This window comes from Heptranchias perlo, chromosome 18 (assembly GCF_035084215.1).
Source record: "Heptranchias perlo isolate sHepPer1 chromosome 18, sHepPer1.hap1, whole genome shotgun sequence".
NCBI classification, from domain to species: Eukaryota; Metazoa; Chordata; class Chondrichthyes; order Hexanchiformes; family Hexanchidae; genus Heptranchias; species Heptranchias perlo.
Genome location: NC_090342.1, coordinates 24189460 through 24207779, shown reverse-complemented (window position 1 = coordinate 24207779; position 18320 = coordinate 24189460). Strand labels below are relative to the sequence as shown.

At 43.5% G+C, this 18320-nt stretch overlaps 1 protein-coding gene across 3 annotated transcripts in view; it reads right to left on the bottom strand.

Annotated features, from left to right (window-relative positions):
- asz1 (ankyrin repeat, SAM and basic leucine zipper domain containing 1) overlaps window positions 1–18320 on the bottom strand; it is an 89993-nt gene that overhangs the window by 47047 nt on the left and 24626 nt on the right. For all 3 annotated transcript variants that reach the window (XM_068000063.1, XM_068000064.1, XM_068000065.1), the window contains exons 3-4: window positions 16104–16226; window positions 966–1077 (exon numbers count right to left, since the gene is read on the bottom strand). In XM_068000063.1, the coding sequence (XP_067856164.1) occupies window positions 966–1077; window positions 16104–16226 (235 nt within the window). The remainder of the gene's footprint in view (window positions 1–965; window positions 1078–16103; window positions 16227–18320) is intronic.

Sequence of the window (18320 nt, the reverse complement as noted above, 5' to 3'; positions counted from 1 at the left end):
AAATTAGCATGCCTTCTGATTAGAGATTGAAGGAATTTTAACTGCCATAGAATAGCAGACTCAGTCTATAGACTCCTTTAAAAAGGATAAATATCTGTTCAAGAGCAGGGTTGAAGGTTACAAAAATCAAGAACAGACACACAATCAAATACATGATCCTGGGTAGGTCATCTGTGCAAAGCAACTGGTCAGAGCTGTATGTGTGGACCACAAGATTAAACTGCAACATACTATAGGGGTAATTTCATGACTTTGTGGTCCCGACACAGAGCCTAATGGTTTCTTCCAATGCACTGGCCTCAACCACCCTTTCTGGCAACAACTGAATATGTTGGACTTTTATAACAGCACTACCTAACTCATTGATTTCAAACAATGGTTTTAAAAATTCCTCCATGTTATGGGCTGTTCCTGCCCTGTTCTCTCCGCCCCCCCCCCCCCCACCCAACTCAGCAAAAAAGATTTCCCTGCATCTTTGATCAGGACGGCAGTTAATTCGTACCCATGGAGACTCTGAATGGTGCTCCCTGGTCAACATCCCAGGAGCGGAACACGGAAACTGGGAAGGTTCCTTGAAAGTTTTCTCTCAGATGACACAGCCAAGATGAGCTGACTGCAAATGTTAAGATTGGCATTTGGACTTGGGTCTTGAAGCTGAAACTCGCGTGCATTATCTGCTGCAACTACCAGGCTACCACAACATGATTATATTTAGTAAACGTTTTGTAAGAATGTAGAATTGTAGAGAGCAAATGTGTAAAACCTTTTCCTGCAATTTTATTTTCCTTGCTTTCATCATCTTAATTCCCTCCGTGCAGTCGTCTAGAAATTTGCTGCTAGACCTCTGACAAAACCACTTTGGATTTTGTTATTAAGAAAGGATGTGAATCTTGTGAGCAGGGTTGAAAACTGTTCTTGGGCCCTTTTCACAAATCCAGTTTACAGTATATTGTAATTGTTCCTACCTGCTGAAAGTATTTGGATTGGCATTCCTAGACAACAGCAACTCTACACACTTCACCACTTTTTCTTCTGACTCACTGCTAGCACAGGCAGCCATCAACACTGTATACTGATCTACAGATTTAAAAAAAAACACAAAATGTATTACTGCAAAGAGGGGAAATACCCAGAAGTACAAACATCTAAAACATAAAAAGTGAAAGGAATATTATGAAACAATTTGATGCAAATGTGAAAATTACCTATGCAGTGGATAATTGAGATATTTCCAACTATTACTTGCACCAATGCAAATTAATGGTTGAAATTTTATGACAGCAAATGCAATTGTAACAGTACGTACTTTGTACCTCAGGTTTACGGGCAACAAAATATATATAAAGCTGCATTTTATTGGTTAAGTGTGATTTTGATATAAAGAGATTTTGATCAAAATTAAAACTGTTTAAGTGTGATGAGATAAAATGATTTAAGGTACCAAACAAATTCAACATACATCATTTTGTTAGGTCATTATTTAAATTACTGCACAATTTTATTGCCTAATGAACAGTCAGAAGAACAACATATCACAATCGGCAAATTGATTTGTCAGATCAGAAAGTGTTTATCGATAAAAAGCAAAGTAATACAATTTACTTTATAATATAGTCATAGACATGTCATTTAACAACAGAAAATATTGGTGGTTCAGCAAAATGTAAAAAATGGAATGCACAAAGTTGTAAAATAGATTCAGTCATTTTATGTAGGAAATACTCTTTCATAGTCTCACTGCATAAAGCATCTAGCTTTCAGCTCCCTTTTATTATATAATGTAGATGGTGGACGCAGATTCAATCGTGGATTTCAAAAGGGAATTGGATAAGTACTTGAAGGTAAAAAATTTGCAGGGCTATGGGGAAAGGGACTAGCTGGATTGTCTTTGCAGAGAGCCCGCACGGACTTGATGAGCCGAATGGGCTCCTTCCGTGCTGTAACCATTCTATGATTCTATGAACACTCCATGTAAATTTTTGTCAGTATTCTCACAATAAATGCATGAATTGGGCAGTTGTTTTATAAAGTTGCAATTTTGAAGCATGCACAATAATTGTTTCCTTTTGAAGCCTCAAGCACCAATTACCCATCTGTTCACTACATGCAATGCTCATCAGCTCAGTAACGGCAAATTATATGAATGAATGTCTTAGCATAGTCCACTGGCATTCACAGATGTGGTCAATTTAAAAAGCAGGATTTACAAGTGAAAACATATACAATGGAACAAAGTAGATGTGAGATTTTATGTTAACCTACGTCATAGCCATTCAGAAAATTAAATAGGCAACAGAGTTGTGAATTTTTGATCTGGGGCTGTTTCCAATTTGACTTAGTTTTGTTCTATTTGCAACAACTTTGTCCCACTTATTCCAATGTTCATTATTGTCACGTTTCACAGTTGACAATAACCAATGCCCTGAAAAACTCTCAACGTTATGAGTTCTTGCACTAATTTCAAATGTTTAAATTAGATTTTTATTAGAATTTTGGCTCAAAATTATTAAAAAGCTATCCTCAAAATTACTTCTTCTGGCCTTGTACAAAATGTAAAAAATAAATCCTCAGCAATGGACAATGTTGTAAAATAGGTGTACTCACATACCAATAGAACACTGAATTACAGTACAGTAAGGATGCAGGTGTAGAATTTCCCTTTCTCCCAATGAATTATAGGGGAACAGAAGGAATAGTATCACAAGGCTACAAGCAGAGCTGATATGTTTTCACAGTACCATTCCTTGTGCCCCACCACAATCCACTGGGAGATAGACTCTGTTTCTATAAACTTATCTATTATACGTTATCACACCCCCCACAATAAATTAATTAGAAGCTTAAATTTCACTACACAAAATGTAAAAATGTGAGATAAAAAGCTTTGTGAATAATTAGTGATCTTGCTTGTTAGAAGTGGAATGAGTTTCCAACCAATGAAACCTTATTTAACTGTCCGTGAAATTGAAGCCCGCAATCTGAAACAGCTCTCAGACTGACAACGGTGCTGTTGAGATTCTTAATGTACAGCATAAATATTTTTGTAACTGTGGTGTTACACTTCAGGATTTTAAACATAAGGGGTACAGTTTCCACTTTGGGCGCAATCGGCATTTGGGTGCAAACTGCACCCGAAAATTGCGCCGGCAGGGTTACAAGTCGCTAAAATTTATTAACATAATCACAAATGTAAAACCTTCCATGAATCAGTGCAATCCGGCAGCTTAACAGCGTGTAATTGCTTATTTATTTTTTCTTTGCAATAAAAAATATTCATTGATGTATTTAACAGTGGTAACCTGGTGCAGTTTTATTAATACAGCTGAAAATGGGTTTCACAAAAATGTGTCTAGTCTTCCACCTGTGAGTAACCTGATTTTAAATCACTGAGAATGCCTTGAAAAACTGTAATGAACCACTTAATACTTTCATTGGTGTACACTAGCCAATTTCTTAGTAAATTAGTTATTTTTTAATATTTAAAACCATTTAAAAACATGCCTACTAGTGCCTGTGCATCGAAGAAAACTAGCAGGCGGCTGCAATCAGCAGAAACTCAGCATCCTCATTATTTCGTTCAGGGATCGTGGCCAGTTTTGTGGACAGCGCCGGCCTCAGCACAATGATTTTTGAGCCAGCACTAAAGATCATGGAAACTTGAATTATGCTGGACGTGATTGAAGTCCAGTATAAATCAAAATTCTGAGATGTTTTGTGCTGATTCGACCCGATTGCACTGAAAAAGCCAGCACAATGTAGCGGAAACTCTACCTCAATATCCCTTTCGACCATATTCCACGCAAATTAATCATTTCCCCTGTGATCCAGGAATGCCCATCTTGGGTTACATAGCGCAGGATTAACAATTACCAATTTACATTAGATTTCCATCATGTATCAACCTGAGTGCAAAAATATCTGTATAGCTACAATGTAGGTGAATGTAAAATCTCAGAGCTACTTTCTTCTATTTTCATTTATTTGCTTATTCTTTTTCCACCTTTGCAAGCACCTTGGGTCATTTTCTATATGTAATGCAATGACGTGTTCAACTTAAAAAAAAAATTACAAGTAAAATAAAACCAGAAGGAAGTAACTCTGGGGTGAAGGGTGGGGGGAATTCAGAGGCCAGAACTGGGCCAGGATGCAGCAGAGGTCTTAAGGCTGGAGGAGATTGGCAAGATAGATATTGTGGGGCAAGGCCATGGAGGGAATTGATGAGGATTTTAAATGAAATGCAATGGGGGACAGTGTAGGTCACTGGGGGCAGAGGAGTTAATCGAGAGTGAAGGGTAAGGCCAGCAAGTAAAATGCTGGAGAAATCAAGTGTAGAGTTGACAAAAGTGGTAGTGGGGGTGAGGTATAAGCCGGAGGCGATGATGTTGTGGAGGTGGAAATAAGCAGTCTTGGTGATGGACAACATGTAGAAATTGAGCTCAGCTCTGGATTGAGCAGGTCACCCAATTTCCACATGGCTTGATTCAGCTGTGCAAATACTGGGGAGGGGTTGGAGTCAATGGAAAGAAAGCAGAATTTGTGGCAAGGAAAACAATGGCTCTGGTCTTCCCAATATTCATTTGGAGAAAATTTTTAACTCATCCACGACTTAACGTCAAACAGGCAAATTGACAGCACAAAGGTGGTCTAATGAGTCAAGAGAAGTAGATATATGCGTTATCAGCATACATATGCAAGCTGGCCTCATGCCTGTGGATGATGTCACCAACAGATAGCATGTAGATGAGGAAGAGGAGTGGGCAAGTATAGATCTTTCAGCGAACGCTGAAGTTGACTATGCTGGATGGGTTGGGCCGATGGAAAAAGAAGCTATTGCTTAAGATTTGCTTACTACATTGAGACAGGTAGGAGTGGAACCATGAAAGATCAATCCCAGGTAGCAGGACAATAGAGGAAAAGGGATGAAGAAGAATAACATGGTCAGCCTTGATTATCAAAAAAAAGGTTGAGGCAGGGCAAGGAGAGATAAAACACTATGGTCATAGACACAGAGAGGTTATTTATGAGGATGTAATCAAGCATGGGGCTAGAAAGGGTAGTTGAGTATTTAGCTGAACTAGGAAAATGAAGGAGCATAAGGTGGGTCTCATGGAAGGGATGAGCTTGGGGAATGGGGAAATGGAAGAGGAAACTGCAGAATTACAGGGGGATCAGAGGGAACTGGGAAAGGAAAGGTGGCATCATAGGAAGCTGCACACAGTCTCAAACTTAGGGATAAAGATTTGGTACTAATCGGTGAGGATGAGGGTTGTGGGGAGGAGGGTAGGGGTTTGAAAAGGTGGTTCATTGTGGAGAAAGGAGACTTGGATGGTGATTAATGTGGTCAAGCCAGATCTGCAATGAATGACTGGAACAGTTGCGAGCCAGGTGCACTCAAGATTGTTGCCCTAGAACTTAAAGTAGCCAAAATAATTACCATACTAGGAATAGATGTTGAGTGATTTGGTGGGCAGGTCAACAGCAGCAGAGGTATCATGACAGGTGGAAGTCTAGGAGAGGAAGTTGGGAGTTTGATGTTGAATTAGTGAGGGAGTTGGAGAAAGGATGGCTGGTGAGGGTGGTGGGGTTGAGGGAAGGCACGGGGGAATGTCTGTGGTAAGGGGAAGTGGTTAGCGATAGCCTCATCAGTGATTAAAACCTTGGAAGTGGAGAGGTCGCTCAAGGTGGTGAGTTTGAGGTTTGGGGCTAAACATTGGTGGGGCATCTTACCCAAGTAATTTCCTTCCTCATGTTTCCCTCCTAGCAAAGCAATCACAAAGACAATGAACCAGCAGCAGCACTGAACCAGCACACTTCTACCAGCTATCGCAGTCAGCTGCCATACTTCACTCATGCAGTGCATGGTATTTAAATGGCAACTTTCCCTCCCAACCTTTTGCTGAGTGAAATCAGAAGAAACAGAACAGAAGTTGAAAGGGAGACTTGCTATTTAAATATCATAGCATTGGAGAAGAGGAAAAACAACAAACAAGATGGACTGGTTGAAATGAGAAAATAAAGAAAACACCACATGGAGTTGAGGCAAATAGCATTGATGCATTTAAGGGGAAGCTAGATAACTACATGAGGGAGGATGGAATAGAAGGATATGCTGATAGGGCTAGATGAAGTAGGGTGGGAGGAGGCTCGTGTGGAGCATAAACACTGGTATGGACCTGTTGGGTTGAATGGCTTGTTTCTGTGTTGTAAGTTCTATGTGAAAAAAGGATATTTATCACAGCGGCCAGCATGCAAGTGACAATCTCAGTGGACAGACTACTGACCCACATCTTATACAAGTCACAGACTTTTAGGCGCAATTATGGAGTACACAGGTCAGTTTGTACACAAGTATATTTAAAGTATGCTAAAATTACAACACTTACTGATTTATTAAAATGGAAGATCAGAATTAAGCAGTGCACACAGTATATTAAGAATGTTAAAGTGTCAAACTACAATGACTGCTTTGGTAGTCTTATATAAATTTCTTCAAAACACCATCTTGCACACATTTAGGGCTCGATTTTCGGACGTCCCAGCCAGCGGGTTCGTGGTTGGGGGGGGGGGGGGGCTCCGAAATTTGGGGTTTCCCGGAGCGGGTCCGGCTCCAACCCGCCCGCTTGCGGGTTCCCCAGTGACGTGCTTAGAAGCGCGCGCAGCTCCCGCATGCGGGACTCCCGCCGGCAATTAAAGCCAGCGGGATCCCACTTAAACCAATTAAGTAGATACTTCAGGTCGTTTGCAGACCTGATTGACATGATATTTTAGGAGGGGTGGGATTTTCAACTAAACTGAGACTGTTTCCCGTACTGGGGGAAACACTCCCAGTTCAAATGGACGTGTTGCAGCCATCAGCATGTGGCAGCTGCAAAGCTCCATTTGACAGGTGGCGGGGGGACCCTCACTCATTGCAGAAGGCCAATCTGTCATTTTGGACAAAGTTTGGCCTCCACTACCCTCCTCCTAACAATAAAATTCACGATGTGGAGATGCCGGTGATGGACTGGGGTGGACAAATGTAAGGAATCTTACAACACCAGGTTATAGTCCAACAAATTTATTTTAAAATCACAAGCTTTCGGAGATTATCTCCTTCGTCAGATGATTGAATGAAAAGGTTCTCAAATCGCATATCTTATACGATGTTGGGACAGCATCACACCAATCAAAAGGTGTCGTTGTTATTCAAACAGGCCAGTCACGGAGAACAGCACGTCCCAGTACACTCGATATACATTGTGTCTTTTACACAGGCAGGCAGAAAGAAACTTAAAATGGCAGAGAGAGAGAGAGAGAGAGAATTTTAAAAAACATATAAATTTTTTCCCCCTTTTTGCTGGTGGGGTTACGTGTAGCGTGACATGAACCCAAGATCCCGGTTGAGGCCGTCCTCATGGGTGCGGAACTTGGCTATCAACTTCTGCTCGACGATTTTGCGTTGTCGTGTGTCTCGAAGGCCGCCTTGGAGAACGCTCACCCGAAGATCGGTGGCTGAATGTCCTTGACTGCTAAAGTGTTCCCCGACTGGGAGGGAACCCTCCTGTTTGGCGATTGTTGCGCGGTGTCCGTTCATCCGTTGTCGCAGCGTCTGCATGGTCTCGCCAATGTACCATGCTCCGGGGCATCCTTTCCTGCAACGTATGAGGTAAACAATGTTGGCCGAGTCACAGGAGTATGAACCATGTACCTGGTGGGTGGTGTCCTCTCGTGTGATGGTGGTATCCGTGTCGATGATCTGGCATGTCTTGCAGAGGTTGCCGTGGCAGGGTTGTGTGGTGTCGTGGACGCTGTTCTCCTGAAAACTGGGTAACTTGCTGCGAACGATGGTCTGTTTGAGGTTGGGTGGCTGTTTAAAGGCGAGCAGTGGAGGCGTGGGGATGGCCTTAGCGAGGTGTTCGTCGTCATCGATGACATGTTGAAGGCTGCGGAGAACATGGTGTAGTTTCTCCGCTCCAGGGAAGTACTGGACGACGAAGGGTACTCTGTTGGTTGCGTCCGCAATAAAATTCACAACCTTGCAACCTCAACCCTGGTGTGCAGACACATTTACCTACCTTGCAGACCCCCTCAAATGTACATCTTCTGGATGGGGGCCGCCATAGCTGCAGTCATGACCTCCTCGGAGCACGAACAGCATCACCAGCCTCGCCGGCCACCTCTGACATATGGAGCTCCACAACACGGTGCTGTGACACATCCACCTGCACAGCAGGAGGGAGGACAACCGCAGTGAGAGATGCGTCGCAGAAGGCACTACCCTCGCCACAGGGTCTACAGACTGAGGCTCAGCTTCCTGGACCTCCCTGAGCAGCAGTGCACACAAAGACTCAGGGCCCAATATTACCATGGTGGCGGGTTCGCGGTGGGGGGGGGGCGATTGGGCGCGTGGGTAACGCGCCCGGTGAAATCAGTCTGCCCCGCGCGCAATCGCAGGCTGATTGGATCCACTTACCTCTTGTTCTGGGTTCCCCGCTGCTGAGCTGCGCTGCGCGGCGGGCGGACTGCGCATGCGCAGTAAGGTCTGCCAGCTGAAGGAGCTCCATTTAAAGGGGCAGTCCTCCACTGACTGATGCTGCAAGAAATAGGAAAAATTACAGCATGGAGCAGCCCAGGGGGAAGGCTGCTCCCAGGTTAATGATGCCTCACTCCAGGTCCTACTGGATGGGGTGAGGAGGAGGGGGAGGACAGAGATCTTCCCCTCGGCGGGCGGGAGGAAGCGGCCTGCCTCTGCCACCAAGAAGGCCTGGCTCAAGGTGGCAGAGGAGGTCACCTGCACCACCAACATATCGCGCACCTGCATACAGTGCAGGAGGCGCTGCAATGACCTCAGTAGGTCAGCCAAAGTGAGTACACTTACTCATTCCCCTACACTCCGTCTGCCACATCACCGCCCCCACCCCACATCTCCTGCACTGCCAACACTACTCTGTCACATCACCCCTCACACCCACTCAAACCTCATCCTCATCTTACCTGCACTTACTTACCTCGCCAGTACTCAACCCAATCCTCAATCTCATGGCTCTATCTCATACTCACCCTCTCGTGCATCTCTTTCACAGTCAGCCTCACTCAACCTGCCACTACCTGTGCTGCAGCCACAGGGCATGCATCACGTGTGTAGTAGGAAGCGTAAGGCAAACGTGTCGTGAGCATGAAGGGGATGCACAAGGGTGTTTGAGGGTTTGTCATGGTTTTTACTTATGTTTAATTTCTGATCAACTCACATTACATATTATATTGGCACCACTACTGCCACGTCTTTGCGAATCTTGTCTGGTTTGTGCAATAATGCCCTTTCCTGAGGATCACTATGAAGACGCACAACTGATGCCACCAATTGTGTCACTGCAGATTGGGTGTAAGTGTATTTGCAGGGCTCTTTTGTGCAGACGACTGAGAGACGTCAGCAATGTCCCCGGTGACACCCTAGAAGGATGCAGAGGAGAAGTTGTTGAGGGCAGTGGTGACTTTGACAGCGACAGGTAATAAGATGGCGCTCGGGCCAGACGGAAGCAGCTCGGCATCAAGGAAGCTGCAGATATCCACGACTACATGTCAAGTGACTCTGAGCCTCCCTGTGCACTGCTGCTCAGAGAGGTCCAGGAAGCTGAGCCTCGGTCTGTGGACCCTGTGGCGAGGGTAGTGCCCTCTGCGACGCATCTCTCTCTGCGGTTGCCCTCTCTCCTGCTGTGCAGGTGGATGTGTCACAGTACTATGTTGTGGAGTTCCACGTGTCAGAGGTGGACAGCGTGGCCGGCGATGCTGATCGCACGCCGAGGTCATGACTGCAGCTACGGCGGCCCCCATCCGGAAGATGCACATCTGAGGGGGTCCGCAAGGTAGGTACGTGTCTGGACACCTGGGTAAGTGTGCAAGTTTGTGAATTTGATTGTTAGGAGGAGGCTGGTGAAGGCCAAACTTTGTCCAAAGTGACAGAGTGGCCTCCTGCAATGAGTGAGGGTCTCCCCACCCCACCCGTCAAATGGACCTTTGCAGCTCCCACAGGCTGATGCCTGCAACAGGTCCATTTGAACTGGGAGTGTTTCCCCCAGTACGGGAAACAGTCCCAGTTGTTTGTAAAATCCAACCCACCTAAAATATCACTAATATCAGGTCTGTAAATGAGCTGAAATACCAAATACCTTAAGTGGCACCCCGTTGGCTTTAATTGCCGGCGGGAGTCCCACATGCGGGGGCTGCGCGCGCATGTCAGCGCGTCAGTGGGGAACCCGGAAATGGGGCGGGTTGGAGCCGGGCTCCCGACCCGCCCTGGGTGCTAAAATAGAGCCTTCAGAGTCACTCGACATGTAGTCGTAGATATCTGCAGCCTCCTTCGTGCCGAGCTGCTCCCAGTTGGCCCGAGCACCATCTTCACCATCTTCTTACCTGTCTCCGTCAAAGTCACCACTGCCCTCAACAACTTCTCCTCTGCATCCTTCCAGGGTGCCACCGGGGACATCGCCGACATCTCTCAGTCGTCTGCACAAAAGAGCCCTGCAAATACACTTACACCCAATCTGCAGTGACACAATGGGTGGCATCAGGCGTGGGTCTTCCTGTTGATCCTCAGGAAAGGGCATTATTGCGCAAACCAGACAAGATTTTCAAAGACATGGCAGTGGTGGTGATAACAATTTTTATGATTTTTTGCAAAACAAAGGAAAATAAATGAAAAACATGACATTTCGTCTTTCACCCCTGTGCATCCCCTTTGTGCTCACAAATCCTTCACCCTACGTTTACGGGAACCCCTACGTGGTGCTACCCCTGTGCTTCAGCAGAGGTAGTGGCAGGTTGCTCTTGTCCATGCCCTGACCGGAGATGCTTTGCGCGGACGCCCTCTGGGTTTCGGTGCCTGTGAGGGTCCCTCCAAAGACTGCGCCACCTGCACCTGTGCAGGGGCAGACTCAGCCACCTGGAGAGGGGGCAGCATTGCGGGTACTGGTTGAGAGGGGGGCAACGGGTGAGACGTGGGAGCGCTTTGAGTGGCGTCCCCACTTCCATGTCCCCTTTCACCATCATCCGTCTCCTGGCCCAGGCCCACATCACTCCTTCCGCCCTGCTGGACGACAGTTTGGAGGACTTGTGTGAAGCCTTGGAAGGCCAGTTGTAAGGTATCTGTCAGCCTGTTTAAGGCGGCAGAATGTTGCTCACCCTGAATCTGAACGGCTGTTGTCAGGGCCTGAATGTACTCATTGTTGAGCCGTGCTTGACGCTTGATGGAGGCTAGCCTTTCCTCCACCGCAGACATTCCCACACCTACCCGCGACACTATCCGAGATGCCTTCACGTCTCTGACAGTATACCACGCATGCAGGAGTTGGACTCCTCCATCCTCTGCGCGATTGTGGAGAGTGCGCGTGGCACCTGTTCCAGTGCCTCGGCAATGTGCTGCTGCCCCTCGATGACTCTCCTTTTCACGGTTGGCCCCCAGGGTTCAGCATCTGGGTCCAGCTGAGTAGAACCTGGAGAAGCATTCTCCCACCGACGCGGACTCTCCACGGCTGTCCCTGCCACCAGGGTCTGCTCGTACTCACGTGCGTGGTGACTCACCACGTGCAAGCCCAACTAAGTGAGGACGGGGACCCACCAATGTGTGTGTATCTGCACTGATGGATGGATGGCTCAGATGTGACGAAGGACCCTCAGAGGCCGGCAGGTCCTCTGAGGAATCGCCCTCCACAGTCACGGCGGTCACAGATGGCCCTGCAAGAGAACAGAAAGCAATATTAAGCATGTGGACAGATGTTGAGGTGCTGCAGATGCCAAGATCATTCGCTATCATGAGTGCTGAGTGTTAGATTTCTGTCACCGGCCGCTTGTGCAATCACAGTCTCGGCGTCCGTCACGGACAGGCACACCAGCGTGCGGCTTATCTCGAATGCCTGCTGCTCCGCATCTGTCAATGCCACCTGGTGTGGCGGGCCCCCTCCGGTCCTTGCCCTCTCCCGGGCATTCTGGCATCTCTTCTCCTATCAAGGCAAAACACAGAGGCGTGATTGAGTGGTGGTTGCATGGTGACCTGCTGCATGCATGGGTGGGGTTGAGCGTGAGGGAGATGCATGGGAGGGTGCATGTGAGACATAGCCATGAGATTGTATAAGGATTGCATTGCGTGTTAAGTGTTCGAATGGGAACTGGGGCGGTGAGTACGTGCAGGCAAGGTGAGGATGATAGTTGAGTGGATGTGAGGAGTGATGCGAGAGCGTTGTGGTGGCAGTGCAGAAGGGGTTGTGTGGTGGTGGAGGTGATGTGGAAGATGGAGTGTGCAAGAATGCGCAAGTATACTCACTTTGGCTGACCTGGTTAGGTTATTAAATCTCTCTCTGCACTGCACCCAGGTTCTGGACACATTGCCACTGCTGGTGACCTCCTTGGCCACCTCCAACCAGGCCTTCTTGGTGGTGGAGGGAGGACACTTCCTCCCATCCAATGGGAAAAAAATTTCTCTCTTACTCCTCACCCCAACGAGCAGCACCTGGAGTGAGGAGTCAGAAAACCTTGGAGCAGCCTTGCCTCTGGCCTGCTCCATGCTCCTAAATTGGTTGTTTGCTGCGGGAGGAGCTTTGGAGGACTCCCCCTTTAAATAGGGCGCCTCCTGCTGACAGCCTGTGATGCGGCTGCGCAGTGCACCCGCTGCGCAGGTCTAGAACGGGAAACCCAGAACCCAAGGTAAGTGCCTTCAATTAGGCTGCGATCGTGTGCGGAGCACCCCAAATTCACTGGGCGCGTTACGCACACGCCCAATCGACCCCCCGCTGCCAACCCGCCTCCCTCCTAAAATCGAGGCCTTAGTTCCTTGGAATTTCTCAGCATTCTCTCTGATGCTCCTCTGTAACAACTTACTAAGCAAAATTGCCTTTGATGATGGGGTGGGCAATAATTTATGATCAAAACAATAATACTATTTTGATGTGTTACAAAAGCTTGAACTGCTTTCATATTTCCATTAAAATACAATATTTCAAAGACCAATTGCTGTGAAGCGCCTTGGGAAGTTTTTCTAAAAGGACTATATAAATACAAGTTGTTGTAATAGATGGATTAAGTGGACCTTAACATATACTGATCTGGAACATAGGAACAGGAGTAGGCCATTCAGCCCCTTGAGCCTGTTCTGCCATTCAATTAGATCATGGAAGATCTGTATCTTAATGCCATCTACCCGCCTTGGTTGTGTATCCGTTAATACCCTTGCCCAACAAAAATCTATCATCCGGTATACAGTGAGATCTAATTTATGGATAATTATCAATGTTTGCTCAGGTGCAAACACCTTATCATTGAAATTTGCATTTCAAGCATATTGCCCAATCTTACCCTGGGTCAAAGGAAGCTTTTATTTTAGCAAGATCTATGGAAGATGTGTTAACTCCCACCATTTTAAAATGTTTTCCAAATTACAAGGAATATTGCTTAAATAAAACTATGGTTAACTTGAACACCCAAGTGTCTTTCCTCCCATTTCTGTAAATTCTTCACATAATCTTAACACTTTTGATTACATCATTTGGGTTGTAAATTTGAGGAAGTTACTGATCCCAACAGTAAACCGAGTTAATATCACTTGATAACTGAAGCGGAAGTGCTCAGGTTAATATTGTGAACATGTTAACTCAGTTTACACATACCTTCCAGTTCAATTGCCTCTAAGCATTCCTCCGATGATGCCATCAACAGTGTTTACACAAAATTACTGCCTTTAAATTAACAGGTGACAGGAAAAAAGGATGTCAAAGTTGTTCTTAGTTCCTATTAGCTGGTTGATTTTTCTTTAAAAACAGTTCCGATAGTGGGATACATATAAAAAGGATGGTCAATTAATATGCAAAAATAAACAAATGCATGGATTAATTCTGTTGATTTTTCTTTTCAGATGTAGTTTGCTTGCTTAGTTTACATAGCTGTTACTAATGCACTGAAATGACGTCTGTTCCTTCTGCTTATAACATCATTTCAAACCACACAAGAAGCAAATGTACCATGAAGACCATTGGAATGATACTCTCTAAATATGTTGTCATCTGTGTACTCTTTTTCCTATTTTGAAAATAATGATTGCAAAAACCTTCGATTGTGTGGGAGTTAAATGTCACAGTTTTAAAAAATTGATGTTATTAAATCCAAAATATAACAATTGCATTTCTTTGAAATACAGAGGAACAATGCTATAAAGTGAGTTAGCAAATTATCCTTTCAATTCTGGGACCTGAATTAAAATCTAATCCAGACTAAAAGGAATGAAAGACTTTTTTTTATATAGCTTATAGGGTGGTTTTGATCTAGTTTCCATTGGGTATGGACCCACAGCACAAAACTGGCACTAAATTGATGATGTTGCTCAGAGAGGCCACAAAAAACACAGCTATGTGAAATGGAAAATGTCACATCGGCACAGTAATGGGAGGTGGGGTCTCCCTAAGATGGCAGTTCAGGTACACTCTCAGGCAGAGTATCAGGTGTTTTAGAAATGGATTGAAATGCTGGGCAGTATGACTGGCAGTATAATACATTCAGGTCAAAAACAGAATTAGTTTTGTTTCATTAGTAAATGGAGGCAACCTTTTATAAATCTACAGCTCTTGCACATTCCTCTGCCATCGTATTAGTTCAAAATCTAATTTCATCAGAATGTTTGATAGTCAAATTCACTTCATAGACAGGAAGTTCTTTTGACTGAATTAAAAACACTCCGTTAGTTCCTAAGGCTCCAGTGGAAGGATTGAGCTCTTCAATTACGAGCAACCTTTGAAGGACATAAAAATAGAAAATGCTGGGAACACTCAGCAGGTCAGGCAGCATCTTTGAAGGACATTCACTTTATATGCTACTCCATTCCACCATGCTTTTTTCCTAGTTCTATCAACCCATTTACTTGTAAATTTATTTGCAAGTCTTTCTTTCTTTACTTGGGACAATTCCAGCTGCAACAGAGACGAATGACTGCTTTGTTTAAATGCACTAATATTCTTCACTTCATCAGAGTTTAAGGATCCTGGTGAATGAAAAGTCAGGCTTAATACATCTAACCTCTCTCATGATTTAGGACTCCCCTGAATTCATTGGTGTCTCAGAATGCTAATGTAAGAAATGCCTCAAGTTTCAGACTGATTACAACCCCTCACAGCAACAAGTAGTTTTGCTTCTGCAAGAGCCTTTCTTTGTTACCTTTACTTTCACAATATCCAGTCATCGCTCCTGTTCGCAATACCTCTCTTCCTGTGAAGTTTCTTGTATATCTCTGCCTTTTCCCTAAGGCTCCTGAAGCTTTTCAAAATGATTAAAGAATAGAATTAAGCAGATTCTTTTCAGGCGTATTGAGTTATTTCATTTAATGACCTGATATCTTTTCTTCCTTTATACCTTCTCCTGTACATCAACATTTAGAATCTGATTATACTAAAATAGGACATGATTTGGAAAAAGGACTTGTGATCTGTTACCTGATTGTATTCAATTTATTTTTCATATATGCACTACTGATGTATCTTCTATTCATCCAAAGTAGTTAGGTTTTATTGCCTCACAGCTTAACAGCTGTTTTTGTTTGAAGCAGAAACCTATAAAACAGCACATTCCTTTCAGTCAACTTTTGTCATTTCCCCATTTGGCATCTTTCTATCTGACATCATAACTGTCTTCTATTTAATCCAACGTAACCAACACAACCAAATATATAGCAGCAGATGTGATCACTGTAGTGATTTTACAGCAAAATGTTTTCTCTTCAAGGTTTGTTTGAAGAAAACATTACTTCAGTGGTGCCTGTAAAACTTCATGCTGAGTCATCTTTTTGGTTGATAAACTGAATCACAACACAACACATTGTTTAAAAAAAAATCCAGCTTTTTTTTTAGAATTTGCCTCATCCTGTTTCATACAGAACTAAGCACCAACATTAGACACCTTACCCCCGACCCTCAATGATAACACAACTGATTCTGACCAGTGAAAATCTAGTTCTATTTCCTGCAACCGGACATATGCTGGTACGTACATTTAAACTGTATTTAATTATTTTGATTCTTCCATTCTAATCATTAACCACATTATTGACAGTGTACCTGTACAATTCGCATTTCAGAATAAAAATACCTTACCTTTTACAAAACCTGCATTCGCACCTCTATCGAGAAGAAGACGAGTGATTTCAAAGTTAGCTATATTTGCAGCATACATCAGTGGTGTCCAACCAAAACCAAAACGTGTTTCCACATCTACACCTGTGGTAAAAGATGCAGTTTATACAATGTGGTTGTTTAAAAATACATCTAAAGTTTATATTCTAAAAGGGCTACTAAAATTATTTTAATATCCTGTATTGTCCAATATTTATTCATGTCCCAAGAAACTTTTATTCATGCTGGAGGGATCATGTGTATCCTATAGGGATATTTTACAAATCTGTAAACCAAGGTCAATGAAAAACTGTAACCTTATTCCAACTTTGCTCATAATGGCCATCAACCAAGCATGCACTACAGGATCTTTCCAATATCTAAATATTTCAAAATAGTCATTGGTCTCGCATCACAAATTAAAATTACATTAATCTGATGTGTTGAAATGAAATAGTGATGAACTTCAACCTCTATTTAAATTGCAATAGGGCACTGAGAGCTGCTAAGTTGCCTTGCAAAATATTTACTCAGTTGGTAAACAGAAATGCATACTTATGTTATTAATAAGACAATGGCATCACCACATCAATGATCCTATCTGTCACAGAAAATAATAAAAATAAAAACACTCAAAAATCACACATACCAACTCAAAATTTCCCCAATAGCCAAAACAGCAACATGAGAGTAGTTCTCAGAGCAGGCTCTAAGATTCCCCAAACATTCGCCAAAGAGACAACAAAGGGTTTTTAAAATAAGTTGTGCTACTTCTGTCAAATGGAAAAAACTGATCCCTCAAAAAGCCCTAGTCAGTGACTAGAATTAAATCATTAAAAATAAACTTCATTTATTAGCTCCTTCCATAGTGAATATCAGAGGTTTTAACCAACATTTTTCAGTTGTAACCAGCTTCAGTTTGGACATTCGGTTTCTTTTACTTCGATTATAAATTGAAAACAAAACCTAAATGATGCAAGACTTGATTTCAACTCAGTTTAAAACAGAATCAAGTAAAATCAGGTTAGCCTGGATATCGACCCTGGGTTACCACTCATTCCTATTTTTAACTGGATGGAAATATGTAGAGTGTGTCAATTATTTCATTCATTTCTCTGTTGCTTTGGAGTAGGAGAAAGAAAAAAAGACTGTGAAGGAGTAGTATACTTTTCAAATTTGGCATGATCAGTATTTTTTTGCTATATTATTGGGAAAAAATGTCAGTTAAGATTATTTATTTGTTTAAGCAAAGCCCGTTTAGTTTGATTTGTACCACCAGAAATATTGAAATTACACTGAACAGACTGCATTGAAAAATGCAATAGTAGAAAGATCCACATAGCCTATTTGTAACACAGCAAATAAATGCACTCCACATTTTATTCACCATCTTTTATACAAATAGCTCTTTAATTACAGAATTTTGTCAGAATAATTTACAGTCACTTATTTCAGTTTTCAAATTCAGCTATTATATTTAAAAAGGAAAACTTCAGAAAAGTTTTGAATAAAATGTTATAAATGAATACTGGACAAGATTTTTTTTTTACATAATCTCTACAGGCACCGGAAAAGGATACTTGTGTGTTAGCCAGCATGAATTTAATTACTAATGCTCCTTCAACTTGGGACCAACAGACTGATGAGAACTCTACTGCCACCAACTGGTGCCTTAATCTTCAACCTGTCTTATACTCACCTCTGCATGTATTTGTACAACATATTCGAGAAGAAAGGTATACAACAAATCTAAACACTGGGATATGTCCTAACTCAACTGGAGGGGGATATTATTCACCAAGAACGAGGCTCTCCCCATTTCATGGGTAATCACCCAATTCTACCAAAGCTCATATCGGGTGTGAGGCAAGGAAAGTGTGGAAATACTATCCTTTATTCAAGGGAGTATCACACAGGTTTTATATATGTTATTTATAAAGCCGATGTACAATGTGTTGTTCACGGTTATCCAGAAGTGTTTTTTTATTATAAGAGCAGGTGCATGCCTAGTAGTGTAATCAGGGACAATGATTTATCAGCATTGGCTGCAGCTACAGGATCTGAAAGTAATGGGAACAGGAAGGGGCTGAGTCTGGAAGCATTGGGCTTAGGCCTGGGGTCAAGGAGCACCGGGAAAGGAATGGAGAAAAGAGCCTAGCAATGAAGGGAGCTTGTGGAAGTCTGGTAATGGAGCGACAG